The sequence below is a fragment of the Thalassophryne amazonica genome, chromosome 18 (assembly GCF_902500255.1).
Source record: "Thalassophryne amazonica chromosome 18, fThaAma1.1, whole genome shotgun sequence".
In the NCBI taxonomy this organism is placed as follows: Eukaryota; Metazoa; Chordata; class Actinopteri; order Batrachoidiformes; family Batrachoididae; genus Thalassophryne; species Thalassophryne amazonica.
In genome coordinates, this window is record NC_047120.1 from 22,521,258 (window position 1) to 22,535,970 (window position 14,713).

Consider the following 14,713-nt stretch of genomic DNA (forward strand, 5'->3'; position numbering starts at 1 on the left):
TGGTCAAAGGGCATGTACACCAAAATACTGTCAATTTGTGATGGTCATATTGTGAAAATATGCATATTATTGGCTTTGTTTGATGATTCTGATTTCTGTTGAATTCACTATGTGAACTGCAGAAGAAGCAGCACCTGATCCGATTGTCCTCACTGCTACCGACACACACAAAACATGATGTTGACATTCCTTGGGAATTTTAATAACAAAGATTAAATGTGTGTTAACAATTGACTCATGCACTCGGCGTACGCCACCACACTGTTTCTTCACACCTACTGGACCGCCCAGTCAAGTGCATTCCCAACCTGCACACATTTCCTCAGCAGAGCACACCTGAGGACTCACAGCTCTGTGCGTGCATGCCTCTGCAGTCTGGATTTTAATCTGTGCATTCAGGCAATATGATAGCAACTGTTTTACTGTGGGCGCTGGCTTCCCTCTCAAAGACGGACGCAGTAAGGACTTATTTGTCTTCAATGTTACAAGAATAGTGCATTGAATTTTACTTGAAATAATGTGATTTTTTTTCGTGGTTTCAGCTCAGACGACAAAGAATAAGCCTGAGTTTTTCCAGGTCCTCCTCCTCTTCCTCCTCCTCCTCCTCCTTTGAGCATACAGGTGAGAAACTGCTCTGCAGTGCACTGATTTAAGGTGTTGATTTGACTCCATAATTTACATTTTGTGTTCTGCAGGGGGAGTCTGCCTTAATGGAGGCACCTCTGTTCCTTCCTTGTATCGGCGTGAGCACATGTTTTGTGTGTGCCCTGACGGTTTTGGCGGGAATAACTGTGAAATTGGTAAGAACCCCAGTTGAATGAGCATTCCCTTTTTCAGCTTTTGAATCAGTTATGGGATTTTTTTTTTTCTTTCTTTCTTTTTAAATGCTGTTCATTTAGTAACAGGTGCCCTCTGCTATGAGGGCGTTGGCCTGTACTACAAAGGGACGGTGTCTCAGTCAGAAAGTGGGCTAACGTGTCAAGAGTGGGACTTGGAGACCAGGGAAAGGTATTTGGCTTCAGATGTCAATTCAGGAAGGCACAACTACTGCAGGTACTGTTCTTACTTTTTCACTCCAACCAAATATGTATGAGGTTAAAGTGTTCACTAGCTGACATTCATGTCAGAAGAACTGTTTGTCTAATTTTTATACCCTTCAAAACGAAACGAGGCCCCACATAGATGCCATGACCTCGAACAACCTTCAAAGGGGAACTCTGAAATTTTTTCAACCTTGGGTCTAGTTGTAGATGCGTTTGAGTTCATCTTTTCACTTGGGACAAATAAGATTTAATCGGCCCCATATTGATTTAGAACTCTAGCACCATTACAGCCTAAGTAGCAACACAATGTAAAGCGATGGGGCAAGCTAAAAATGATCAAACTGCTTCTTGTCACCACTGACATGGTGAAAATATAGCAGCATGAAGAACACTACACACATTTGGTTGTGTATATGTAAAGAAATATTTTTAAACGACTGATTATAGATGGAGATGAGTACTTTAGCATTTTGTCCATTCAGTGGCGTCGCTCTCCAAGAAGTCACAACTAATCAGTTGTCAATGAGGGCTTATTCCTGTTGACAGCAGAGCACTGAGCTCCTTGATCTTCAAACACTCCACTATCATCCCAGTCCCAAAGAAACCCTCTAGAACAGGACTAAATGACTGGCACCTGTAGTCATGAAGACTTTTGAATGGCTGGTGTTGAGCCACCCGAAGGGCATCACAGGACCCCTGTTGGACATCTTGCAGTTTGCCTACTGATCAAACAGGTCAGTTGAGGATGCAGTCAACATGAAAGTGCAGTACATCCTGCAGCACCTTGGCTCTGCAGGGACGTATGTGAGAATCCTGTTTGTGGACATCGCGGACATCAGCTGAGCGTTCAACACCATCATCCCAGACATTCTCCAACAAAAACTCTCCAACCTTTCTGTGCCAGCTCCCACCTTCAGTGGATCTCCAACTTTCTGACTGTCAAAAAACAGCAGGTGAGGCTGGGGAGCATCACATCCAGCACACGGACAATCAGCACTGGTGTCCTCAGGGGTGTGCACTCTCCCCACTGCTCTTCTCCCTCTATACAAACTCCTGAAGTTTGCGGACGATACCACCATCATTGGTCTCATCAAGGATTGTGATGAGGCCGCATACAGACAGGAGGTGGAACAGTTGGTCCTCTGGTGTTGTCAGAAGAACCTGGAGCTGTGGAGATGATAGTGGACTTCAGGAGAAAGCCCCCCCCCCCCCCCCCGCCCATCCTCAACAACACTGTGTTGGACACTTTCCAATTCCTGTGATCCACCATCTCCCAGGATCTAAGGTGGACCTCCCACATAGACTCCATCAGGAAAAATGCACAGCAGCAGATGTAATTCCCCAGACAGCTCAGGAAGATCAACCTGCCCCAGGAACTGCTCATCATCTTCTACACATCCATCATCCAGTCTGTCCCGTGCATCCATCCATCCATCCATCCATTTCTGTTTGGTTTCCCTCTGCCTCCAAACATGACAGGAACAGACTTCAAAGAACTGTCAGGTCTGCAGAAAAAAAAAAAAAATCACTGTAGCCAGCCTGTCCGCCATCCAGAACTAATACTGGTCCAGGACCAGGAAGCGAGCTGGTAACATCTCTGCAGACCCCTCACACCCTTGATCTGTTTAAACTCCTCCCTTCTGGTCCACGTTATAGAGCTCTGTATGTCAAAACAACGAGACACAGGAACCGTTTCTTTCCATAGGCCATCACACTGATGAACAATTTAACCTGCCAAAAAACTCACTAATTCATATACCTCATGTACAACCTCAGTCTGTTTCTCCTTTGCACATTTTTCTATGGCACATTTTTATTGTGAATTATTTAGTTGTCAGTGTTAATTTATACATGTTTGTACAGAGAGAGAGAGAGCTCCCCCTCTAGCTGCCACCTTATCGTGGTGGGGGAGTTTGCGTACCCTGATGATCCTAGGAGCCATGTTGTCGGGGGCTTTGTGCTCCCTGTAGGGTCTCCGAAGGCAAGCAAGGAGCCTGAGCGGGAGGTTGAGAGATACCGACTAGAGATAGTCAGGCTCACCTCCACGCACAGCATGGGCTCTGGTACCCAACTCCTGGAGAGGGGCTGGATGCTTCATTTTTCTGGCGTTGCCCACGGGGAGAGGCGGAGAGCTGGGATTGCATTGCTTATTGCTCCCCAGCTCAGTCGCCATGTGTTGGAGTTCACTCTGGTGAACGAGAGGGTCGCGTCCCTACGCCTTCGGGTCGGGGACAGGTCTCTCACCGTTGTCTCGGCCTACGGGCCGAGCGGCAGTGCAGAGTACCCGACCTTCCTGGAGTCCCTGGGAGGGGTACTAGATAGCGCTCCGACTGGGGACTCCATTGTTCTCCTGGGGGATTTCAACGCCCACGTGGGCGGCGACAGTGAGACCTGGAGGGGGGTGATCAAGAAGCACTGCCTCCCCGATCTGAACCTGAGTGGTGTTCAGTTGTTGGACTTCTGTGCTAGTCACAGTTTGTCCATCACGAACACCATGTTCGAGCACAAGGGTGTCCATAAGTGCACGTGGCACCAGGACACCCTGAGCCGGAGGTCGATGATTGACTTTGTAGTCGTATCATCTGACCTTCGGCCACGTGTCTCGGACACTCGAGTAAAGAGAGGGGCAGAGCTGTTGACCGATCACCACCTGGTGGTGAGTTGGATCCGCTGGGAGGGTAGGAAGCCGGTCAGATCTGGCAGGCCCAAACGTATCATGAGGGTCTGCTGGGAACGACTGGCGGAACCCTCTGTCAGGGAGGTCTTCAACTTCCACCTCCGGGAGAGCTTCTCCCAGATCCCGGGGGAGGTTGGAGACATGGAGTCCGAGTGGACCATGTTCTCCACTTCCATTGTTGATGCGGCTGCTCGTAGCTGTGGTCGCAAGGTCTCTGGTGCCTGTCGCGGTGGCAATCCCCGAACCCGGTGGTGGACACCGGAAGTAAGGGATGCTGTCAAGCTGAAGAAGGAGTCCTACTTATCTTTGTTGGTAGGTGGGACCCCAGAGGCAGCTGACAGGTACTGGCAGGCCAAGCGTGCCGCAGCCCGTGCGGTCGCAGAGGCAAAAACACGGGTCTGGGAGGGGTTCAGGGAGGCTATGGAGGAGGACTATTGGTCGGCCTCGAAGAGATTCTGGCAAACCATCCGACGCCTCAGGAGGCGGAAGCAGCTCTCCACCGGCACTGTTTACGGTGCGGGTGGGGAGCTGTTGACCCTGACTGGGGATGTTGTTGGGCGGTGGAAGGAGTACTTCGAGGATCTCCTCAATCCCATCGTCACATCTTCCGAAGAGGAAGCAGAGACGGGGGACCCAGAGGCGGACTCATCCATTACCCAGGCAGAAGTCACCGAGGTGGTTAGAAAGCTCCTCGGTGGCAAGGCTCCTGGGGTGGATGAAATCCGTCCTGAGTACCTTAAGTCTCTGGATGTTGTGGGACTGTCTTGGCTGACACGCCTCTGCAACATCGCGTGGCGATCGGAGACAGTGCCTCTGGACTGGCAGACCGGGGTGGTGGTCCCTCTGTTTAAGAAGGGGGACCGGAGGGTGTGTTCCAACTATAGGGGGATCACACTCCTCAGCCTCCCCGGTAAGGTCTATTCCAGAGTACTGGAGAGGAGAATTCGACCGATGGTCGAGCCTCGGATTCAGGACGAGCAGTGTGGTTTTCGTCCTGGTCACAGCACACTGGACCAGCTCTACACGCTCCATCGGGTGCTCGAGGGTTCATGGGAGTTCGCCCAACCAAATCAAATCAAAATCAAATCAATTTTATTTATATAGCGCCAAATCACAACAAACAGTTGCCCCAAGGCGCTTTATATTGTAAGGCAAAGCCATACAATAATTACGGAAACACCCCAACGGTCAAAAGGACCCCCTGTGAGCAAGCACTTGGCGACAGTGGGAAGGAAAAACTCCCTTTTAACAGGAAGAAACCTCCAGCAGAACCAGGCTCAGGGAGGGGCAGTCTTCTGCTGGGACTGGTTGGGGCTGAGGGAGAGAGCCAGGAAAAAGACATGCTGTGGAAGAGAGCAGAGATCAATCACTAATGATTAAATGCAGAGTGGTGCATACAGAGCAAAAAGAGAAAGAAACACTCAGTGCATCATGGGAACCCCCCAGCAGTCTAAGTCTATAGCAGCATAACTAAGGGATGGTTCAGGGTCACCTGATCCAGCCCTAACTATAAGCTTTAGCAAAAAGGAAAGTTTTAAGCCTAATCTTAAAAGTAGAGAGGGTGTCTGTCTCCCTGATCCGAATTGGGAGCTGGTTCCAGAGGAGAGGAGCCTGAAAGCTGAAGGCTCTGCCTCTCATTCTACTCTTACAAACCCTAGGAACTACAAGTAAGCATGCAGTCTGAGAGCGAAGCGTTCTATTGGGGTGATATGGTACTATTAGGTCCCTAAGATAAGATGGGACCTGATTATTCAAAACCTTATAAGTAAGAAGAAGAATTTTAAATTCTATTCTGGAATTAACAGGAAGCCAATGAAGAGAGGCCAATATGGGTGAAATATGCTCTCTCCTTCTAGTCCCTGTCAGTACTCTAGCTGCAGCATTTTGAATTAACTGAAGGCTTTTCAGGGAACTTTTAGGACAACCTGATAATAATGAATTACAATAGTCCAGCCTAGAGGAAATAAATGCATGAATTAGTTTTTCAGCATCACTCTGAGACAAGACCTTTCTAATTTTAGAGATATTGCGCAAATGCAAAAAAGCAGTCCTACATATTTGTTTAATATGCGCATTGAAGGACATATCCTGATCAAAAATGACTCCAAGATTTCTCACAGTATTACTAGAGGTCAGGGTAATGCCATCCAGAGTAAGGATCTGGTTAGACACCATGTTTCTAAGATTTGTGGGGCCAAGTACAATAACTTCAGTTTTATCTGAGTTTAAAAGCAGGAAATTAGAGGTCATCCATGTCTTTATGTCTGTAACACATTCCTGCAGTTTAGCTAATTGGAGTGTGTCCTCTGGCTTCATGGATAGATAAAGCTGAGCATCATCTGCGTAACAATGAAAATTTAAGCAATGCTGTCTAATAATACTGCCTAAGGGAAGCATGTATAAAGTGAATAAAATTGGTCATAGCACAGAACCTTGTGGAACTCCATAATTAACCTTAGTCTGTGAAGAAGATTCCCCATTTACATGAACAAATTGTAATCTGTTAGATAAATGATTCAAACCACTGCAGCGCAGTGCCTTTAATACCTATGGCATGCTCTAATCTCTGTAATAAAATGTTATGGTCAACAGTATCAAAAGCAGCACTGAGGTTTAACAGAACAAGCACAGAGATGAGTCCACTGTCTGAGGCCATAAGAAGATCATTTGTAACCTTCACTAATGCTGTTTCTGTACTATGATGAATCCTAAACCCTAACTGAAACTCTTCAAATAGACCATTCCTCTGCAGATGATCAGTTAGCTGTTTTACAACTACCCTTTCAAGAATTTTTGAGAGAAAAGGAAGGTTGGAGATTGGCCTATAATTAGCTAAGATAGCTGGGTCAAGTGATGGCTTTTTAAGTAATGGTTTAATTACTGCCACCTTAAAAGCCTGTGGTACATAGCCAACTAATAAAGATAGACTGATCATATTTAAGATCGAAGCATTAATTAATGGTAGGGCTTCCTTGAGCAGCCTGGTAGAAATGGGGTCTAATAGACATGTTGATGGTTTGGAGGAAGTAACTAATGAAAATAACTCAGACAGAACAATCGGAGAGAAAGAGCCTAACCAAATACCGGCATCACTGAAAGCAGCCAAAGAGAACGATATGTCTTTGGGATGGTTATGAGTAATTTTTTCTCTAATAGTTAAAATTTTATTAGCAAAGAAAGTCATGAAGTCATTACTAGTTAAAGTTAAAGGAATACTCGGCTCAATAGAGCTCTGACTCTTTGTCAGCCTGGCTACAGTGCTGAAAAGAAACCTGGGGTTGTTCTTATTTTCTTCAATTAGTGATGAGTAATAAGATGTCCTAGCTTTATGGAGGGCTTTTTTATAGAGCAACAGACTCTTTTTCCAGGCTAGGTGAAGATCTTCTAAATTAGTGAGACGCCATTTCCTCTCCAACTTACGGGTTATCTGATTTAAGCTGCGGGTTTGTGAGTTATACCACGGAGTCAGGCACTTCTGATTTAAGGCTCTCTTTTTCAGAGGAGCTACAGCATCCAAAGTTGTCCTCAATGAGGATATAAAACTATTGATGAGATAATCTATCTCACTCACAGAGTTTAGGAAGCTACTCTGCCCTGTGTTGGTATATGGCATTGGAGAACATAAAGAAGGAATCATATCCTTAAACCTAGTTACAGTGCTTTCTGAAAGACATCTACTGTAATGAAACTTATTCCCCACTGCTGGGTAGTCCATCAGAGTAAATGTAAATGTTATTAAGAAATGATCAGACAGAAGGGGGTTTTCAGGGAATACTGTTAAGTCTTCAATTTCCATACCATAAGTCAGAACAAGATCTAAGGTATGATTAAAGTGGTGGGTGGACTCATTTACATTTTGAGCAAAGCCAATTGATTAAATGCAGTGTTGAGGCTGTCATTCTCAGCATCTATGTGGATGTTAAAATTGCCCACTATAATTATCTTATCTGAGCTAAGCACTAAGTCAGACAAAAGGTCCGAAAATTCACAGAGAAACTCACAGTAATGACCAGGTGGACGATAGATAACAACAAATAAAACTGTTTTTTGGGACTTCCAATTTGGATGGACAAGACTAAGAGACAAGCTTTCAAATGAATTAAAGCTCTGTCTGGGTTTTTGATTAATTAATAAGCTGGAGTGGAAGATTGCTGCTAATACTCCGCCTCGGCCCGTGCTACGAGCGTTCTGGCAGTTAGTGTGACTCGTGGGTGTTGACTCATTTAAACTAACATATTCATCCTGCTGTAACCAGGTTTCTGTAAGGCAGAATAAATCAATATGTTGATCACTTATTATATCATTTACTAACAGGGACTTAGAACAGAGAGATCTAATGTTTAATAGACCAGTCCACATGTGTTTTGTGGATCTGGAGAAGGCGTTAGACCATGTCCCTCGGGGCACCCTGTGGGGAGTGCTCCGGGAGTATGGGGTCCGGGGTCCTTTGCTAAGGGCTATCCGGTCCCTGTATGACCGCAGCAGGAGCTTGGTTCACATTGACGGTAGTAAGTCAAATCTGTTTCCAGTGTACGTTGGCCTCCACCAGGGCTGCCCTTTGTCACCGGTTCTGTTCATTATTTTTATGGACAGAATTTCTAGGCGCAGCCAGGGTGTAGAGGGGGTCTGGTTTGGGAACCACAGAATCTCGTCTCTGCTGTTTGCGGACGATGTGGTTCTGTTGGCTTTGTCAAATCAGGACCTTCAGCGTGCACTGGGGCGGTTTGCAGACAAGTGTGAGGCGTCCGGGATGAAAACCAGCACCTCCAAATCCGAGGCCATGGTTCTCGACTGGAAAAAGGTGCTTTGCCCTCTTCAGGCCGGTGGAGTATCCTTGCCTCAAGTGGAGGAGTTTAAGTGTCTCGGGGTCTTGTTCACGAGTGAGGGACGGATGGAGCGTGAGATCGATAGACGGATCGGTGCAGCATCTGCAGTGATGCGGTCGCTGTATCGGACCGTCGTGGTGAAGAGAGAGCTGAGTAGGGGGGCAAAGCTCTCGATTTACCGATCGATCTACGTTCCGATCCTCACCTATGGTCATGAGATTTGGCTCATGACCGAAAGAACGAGATCGCAGGTACAAGCAGCCGAGATGAGTTTCCTCCGCAGGGTGGCTGGGCGCTCCCTTAGAGATAGGGTGAGGAGCTCGGTCACTAGGGAGGAGCTCGGAGTCGAGCCGCTGCTCCTCCACGTCGAAAGGAGTCAGTTGAGGTGGCTCGGGCATCTTTTCCGGATGCCCCCTGGACGCCTCGCTGGAGAGGTGTTCCGGGCACGTCCCATTGGGAGGAGGACCCGGGGAAGACCCAGGACACGCTGGAAGGATTACATCTCTCGGCTGGCTTGGGAACGCCTTGGGGTTCCCCCGGAGGAGCTGGGGGAGGTGTGTGTGGATCGGGAGGTCTGGGCGGCTTTGCTTGAGCTGCTGCCCCCGCGACCCGACTCTGGATAAAGCGGAAGAAAATGGATGGATGGATGGATGGATGGATGTACAGAGAGAGTACAGTTCAAACTCGAGTCAAATTCCTTGTATTCTTTGAAGATACTTGGTGAATAAAGGCTATTTTGATTCGGATTGCTAACACTCGAATGGAGTTTGTCCAAATGGTTAAGTTGGCATAAACATTACTAATTAATTTAGAATGACCTAATTCATTAAAGCACTTTAAGTTGGTCGAACAATTCTTTTGATATTTTCCACAGAAATATACAATACAGAAGGCGTCCGTGGTGTTATGTTTGGAAAAACCAGGAGTTGATCTGGGAGTACTGCGATATTCCACGTTGTGGCGCTGAGCTGAGTAAGTGTTTTCTCCTCACGGCCTTCCAAAGAACGCTAAAGCAGAGTTCATAATTCAGCACAGAATAAAACAAACATCTGTCATCTTGTAGTTCCAAGTCTACCTTCGCTTGCTCCCACTGTGGAAGAGCCAAGTAAGTACACCTCCTAGAGGTCAAAATAGTCCAGCTTCTGGAGGTATAATTAAAAAAATTATTCATCTCCTCCCTACAGGGCTAAAATGTGGCCAACGCACTCAAAAAAAGCAGGTGAAGATCGTGGGTGGAAGAGTTGCCAGTGTAGACTCCCACCCGTGGATGGCTGCCATATTTTGGCACAGCAAATCTAAGGACAAGGTTTTCCGCTGTGGCGGGAGTCTGATCGCCCCCTGCTGGGTTCTGACAGCTGCCCACTGCTTCCCGGATGGGTAAGAGCTGAAGTCACTTACAGTAACCCCAACAGGTGCTCTCACACATGCACAACAGGTGTTTTGAATGTTGCTGAGATTTGTCTTTTCAGGACAAACAGTAAAGCGCGTCGCTTCTGGGTGGTCCTGGGGAAGAATGCACTGAATGAAACTGACCATGCTCTGGAGCAAACTTTCAAGGTGGAAGACATTTTCATCCATGAAAGCTTTGACAACAGCGATGGAAACTTTAACAATGATATTGGTAAGAAGGTAGTAAGACTGAAGTGTCGATCAGTTTCATCAAATCAGTAAGTGATGGCTGTTTTGCAGCACTGATGAAGCTGAAGGCCAAGCGCAATGGTCAGTGTGCAAAGGAGCAGAGCTCAGTTAAAACTGTCTGTCTGCCTCCACCTCAGCTGAGCCTCCAGCCCGGTGCAACCTGTGAGATCAGTGGGTACGGGAAGGAGAGACAAGGTGAGACATCTCCATGCTGCTTTCTGCATCCTGCAGGCTTTGCAAATGTTACTGCAGTAATTCATCAAAGTTCATTTCATTACACAAAGAACACTGAAAATTTCAGACATTCAGGTTTACAGATCAGGCAAAGAGAGAGAAAAGAGAATGACTGGAGAAATTGCAATGAAAGAAAGGCAAGAAAAAGTAAAACAAGTGAAATAATGAAGGTGAGAGAGAAAATTAAGGAAATGAGGTGACAATGAAAGATGCAGTGCAAAAAAAGATGGATGGAGAGAAGGAGGTGCAAAAGCTAAAGCACAAAGGGGGGAATGGAGGAAGGAAGGAAGGAAACTAAGGAAATGTAAAATTAACAATCAACATAAGAGACGTAAAATACTGAAGAAGGGAAGAAATGTGAAATAACTGAGGAAGGAAACGAGGAAGTTGACTAAATGGTAGAATTAAACATGAAAAGAGAAAAGTATAAATACTAAAGAACAGTGGAATGATGAAAAAACTATGAGTAAGTACATACGTTGCCTAAAGAAGGGTAGAGTTAGCAATAAACCAGAGAAAGGTAAAAATACTGAAAAAGGGAGGTACTTTGAAAGAACAAGGAAGAAGGAAGGAAGGATACTATCTTATCAGTGACCCCAGTGCAGAGAACAACAACAGAGGTGGGTTAAAAAAGATGGTTTATTGTACAAAGGTGGAGTTGGCTTTGCGAGAACACAACAGGGACAGTCTATACCAACAATACTGTCCAAGAAGAAGCAGACAGGGTAATTGGTCAATTTAACAGGCAGAGGTATGGTATATGGAAAAACAGTGCAATATGCAACAGTGTCCTAGATGGGGGCAGCAGAAGCATTATCCACAAAAATAGGGAGAGGGTCAGTACACAACAAACAATCATACCAGGCGGCCAAATCAGAAATCGGCAGGCTAACCTTAGAAAACAGCAGGGCAGCATAAGTCGGTAACACAGACCAAACATGAAAGAAAAGCACGATATGAAACTAGACAATCTGGTAGGGAGGTTATGAATTAAAAAGACAAAGAAAGTGGACTGAAGTGGGGAAACACAAGAACCCAAAAACAAAGGAACAGGAAGTAAAGTCACAGGGAATAAACATGGAAGAGACTTCAAAATAAAATGCTTGAGGAAACAGTACTGGAATGAAATGCTGAAAAATCACAGCTATACAGGGAAACCAAAGACAAGAAACCAAAACACCAGCAAACTAAGCAATGACAGGAAGGAAGGAAAGAAGGAAGGAACGAACAAACGAAGGAAGGAAGGAGACTAAAGAATGGCAAAATTAAATAAAAAAATATGAAATTAAATAAAAAAAAATACTGAATAACAGCAGAATTATGTAAAACCTAGGACAAAGAAGGAAGGATGGAACAAAGTTGACAAAAGAAGGGTAGAATTACCGATAAACAGGAGAAATGGGAAAGATGGTAGAAAGGAGAAAAGCAAAAATACTGGCGAATGGTGGAATTATGAAAGAATTAGAAAGAAGGAAGTTGATGAAAGAATGGCAGACAAACATGACAATGGAGAAAAGTGAAACTATGGAAGAACAATGGAAAAATGAAATAACTCGGTTGAAGGAAGGAAGTTTTGAATGAACAGACAGTAGAAATGACAAAGGTAAAAAATACTTAGGAATGGTGGAATTAAAGAAGTAGAAGGAAAGAAGACAAGAAATGAGGCGTTAAAGAAAGAAAGAGGTGATGAGGTTGATAGTCAACATGTCATTGAGCTTCTTCTGTGTTCCTCAAGTTTATATCTTGGAAGCTTTTTTGTAACTGTATAGACATGACAACAGTTCTGTGTCAAATGTTAAGAAAAGTAGAAGGTGTTGAGAATCTCGAACCACAACAGGACTTGGGTAAATGGAATGAGTTTCTGTAATTACATGTTAGGGTAATGTGTAGTAATTTCCCGGCTTTAAAGTCTTTTCCTGCTTGTGTTCAGGTTTGTGGTATAAGTCGCAGTACCTGAGAGAGGCTCAGGTCAGCGTTCTGGCTGACAGTGTGTGTCGACAAAAAGACTATTATGGAAGTCTGATCACAGATAATATGTTCTGTGCTGCTCGTCCTGACTGGAGCCAGGATGCCTGCGAGGTATTCAGTGCAAGTCGGAACTCGACCTGGTTTTGTTTATGGAATTGTCCCGACACTGCTCCTGCCTTTTCCACAGGGAGATTCAGGAGGGCCCCTGGTGTGTGAGCGGGATAACAAGTTCTTCCTCTTTGGAATAATCAGCTGGGGTGACGGATGTGCACAAGAGCTTCGTCCTGGTGTGTACGCCAAAGTGACCAATTATAACCGATGGATCGAGGAGAAGACGGGCCTTTCGGACATCACTGCGTTTCCCTCAACAAACATCTCACGTTAGTGTTAAGACTGTTAGAGGTGATGCTTAAAGAACCAGGTGATCTACATCCAAATAAACTACATGTGTGCAGCGTGCGTTTAGGAAATTTAAGAATGTATGATTTATTATTGTGGATTCAAATCTACAAAACTAGTGCAGCACATAACTGAAACACTCCTTCAAATGGTGATGCAAGCACCAAACTTGGCACAAATACTCTTTAGACATTACTCTTGAAAAAAATGACTGGCCACTTGAATTTTCAATAGGTGGCCAGGTAGGGGTCAATTGAAGAATTACACAGGGGTCAAAATTTAAAAATACTCCAATCATATTGAAAACTATACCAGATTATTTGTCTGAACATAATGATTCCAAAAAGGTATAGTTTGGACTATCTATGACTAAATGTCATGGAATTATGGGGTAAAAACAGCAAGAATGGTGACAAAGGTCAATTTCAGTTTGTACAGGGGTCAAAAGTAAAAGTTGCTTCAATTTTGGTAAAAAAGTGCTGCAAATTATTGATTGAACTATTAAGATTTATAAATGGAATAGTACTGACTGTGCTGAATGTTTGGTCTCCAAAGTAAAGGTCAAACAATGTCGACTTCCATTGGATTCTATGACATGTGACATATGTTACCCCGTAATGTGATAACTAAGCATGACACATGATGCAAACTATTCCTTTTCCACATCAAAAATTCAAGTGGGCTGACCATTTCTTCAAAAGAGTAATGTCTAAGAACTTGTGCTGAATTTGATGCTTGCATCACAATTTGAAGGATTCCTCTGTAAATATTCTGGTATCTGCTGCACTAAACTACGTGTGTGGTTCTTTGAGCTTCTTTTCAAGCTTTGGGTTTTATACTGGAATGCACTGTAGCTTTGTCTGTACAAAGACAATGTATTATGTTTCATTTTACCTGCTCATTACTGTGTTGTTCTGTAAATGAAATTAGTGACACTGAAAGCCTACAATTTAGATTTATCTTATATAGAACATTAATGTCCAAGCATACATACATACATATATATATATATATATATATATATATATATATATATATATATATATATATATATATATATATATATATATATATATATATAGTGTATGTGTAAAGTATGTGTAATTTTCAAACTTTTTTGCAAGTAGCACTTGAAAATAATTTTTTATTTAATTTTTGAGGGCATATTATCATAGAATGAATGAAAGACCAAAGGATAAATCAGAAATATGCATATACAATTTCAAACAAGTATCACTGTCTCCCAGCAGAAAATATATGAAATGTCCAACCCCCCTCTCAAAAAAATACAAATCTGTATGAATTTTTGTGTAAAATTTTTCATACTTTATGAGAATTTTTTAGTGAGATCTAGCCGAGTACCTGCCCCAGGGATGGTTTGATTCAGAGACTGAAATGAAACTTCATCTTCACCATAAAGCTATCACCTCCCACCTATCCTGGATTCCAGAGAACTGTTACACCCCTCTTCCACAGGGCACCATTCTATTATGATCCCTCACGATCCAGAAAAAGGGCAAAAACACGATGAAACAGCTTACTCCGCCATGCTTCCTATCAGGCTGGCTTATAAAGTGCATACCTGGCAACCCGACCAAAACAAACACTGCTTCTGTTTCTAATTTTTACTCAGATGGAGCACAATCAAACACCTTTTCAAGCTGTACACACAAGGACTACCCAGTTTAAGTATGTTTGAAGCTGTTAAGACTACGAACATCCAGAAGTAACTACGTAATGATGCTGATTTGGTGAAGCGGGATAAAATTTTTTCAACAGGTTGAAAATTTTACCCCACATTTCAAAACTGGTGCTGATGATGGCCATAACTACTACACATACCAACTTTGTTCAAGATTGACAAAGAGGGAGTAAGAAGTTACTGTGATGCTTCAAAACGCACCCTGATTGCTATTCAGGTTAAAACT

The 14,713-nt window shown here is 44.1% G+C and overlaps 1 protein-coding gene across 1 annotated transcript; it reads left to right on the plus strand.

The window, feature by feature from the left end:
* The first annotated feature begins 328 nt into the window (after window positions 1-328).
* On the plus strand, window positions 329-13,050 carry LOC117531481 (tissue-type plasminogen activator-like). The gene is made up of 11 exons (XM_034194598.1): window positions 329-458; window positions 543-621; window positions 696-800; window positions 900-1,053; window positions 9,421-9,518; window positions 9,610-9,651; window positions 9,731-9,923; window positions 10,016-10,167; window positions 10,236-10,379; window positions 12,349-12,497; window positions 12,574-13,050. The coding sequence occupies exons 1-11, from the start codon at window positions 405-407 to the stop codon at window positions 12,769-12,771; spliced, it is 1,368 nt and encodes a 455-aa protein (XP_034050489.1). The 5' UTR covers window positions 329-404; the 3' UTR covers window positions 12,772-13,050.
* Window positions 13,051-14,713: the final 1,663 nt, after the last annotated feature.

Excerpts from the sequence above, each read along its gene's own strand:
- LOC117531481 (XM_034194598.1), top strand. The coding sequence starts at position 405 with ATGATAGCAACTGTTTTACTGTGGGCGCTGGCTTCCCTCTCAAAGACG. Across the intron at positions 9,924-10,015 it reads GCCCACTGCTTCCCGGATGG|GACAAACAGTAAAGCGCGTC; the intron begins GTAAGAGCTGAA and ends TTGTCTTTTCAG. Across the intron at positions 12,498-12,573 it reads GGAGCCAGGATGCCTGCGAG|GGAGATTCAGGAGGGCCCCT; the intron begins GTATTCAGTGCA and ends CCTTTTCCACAG.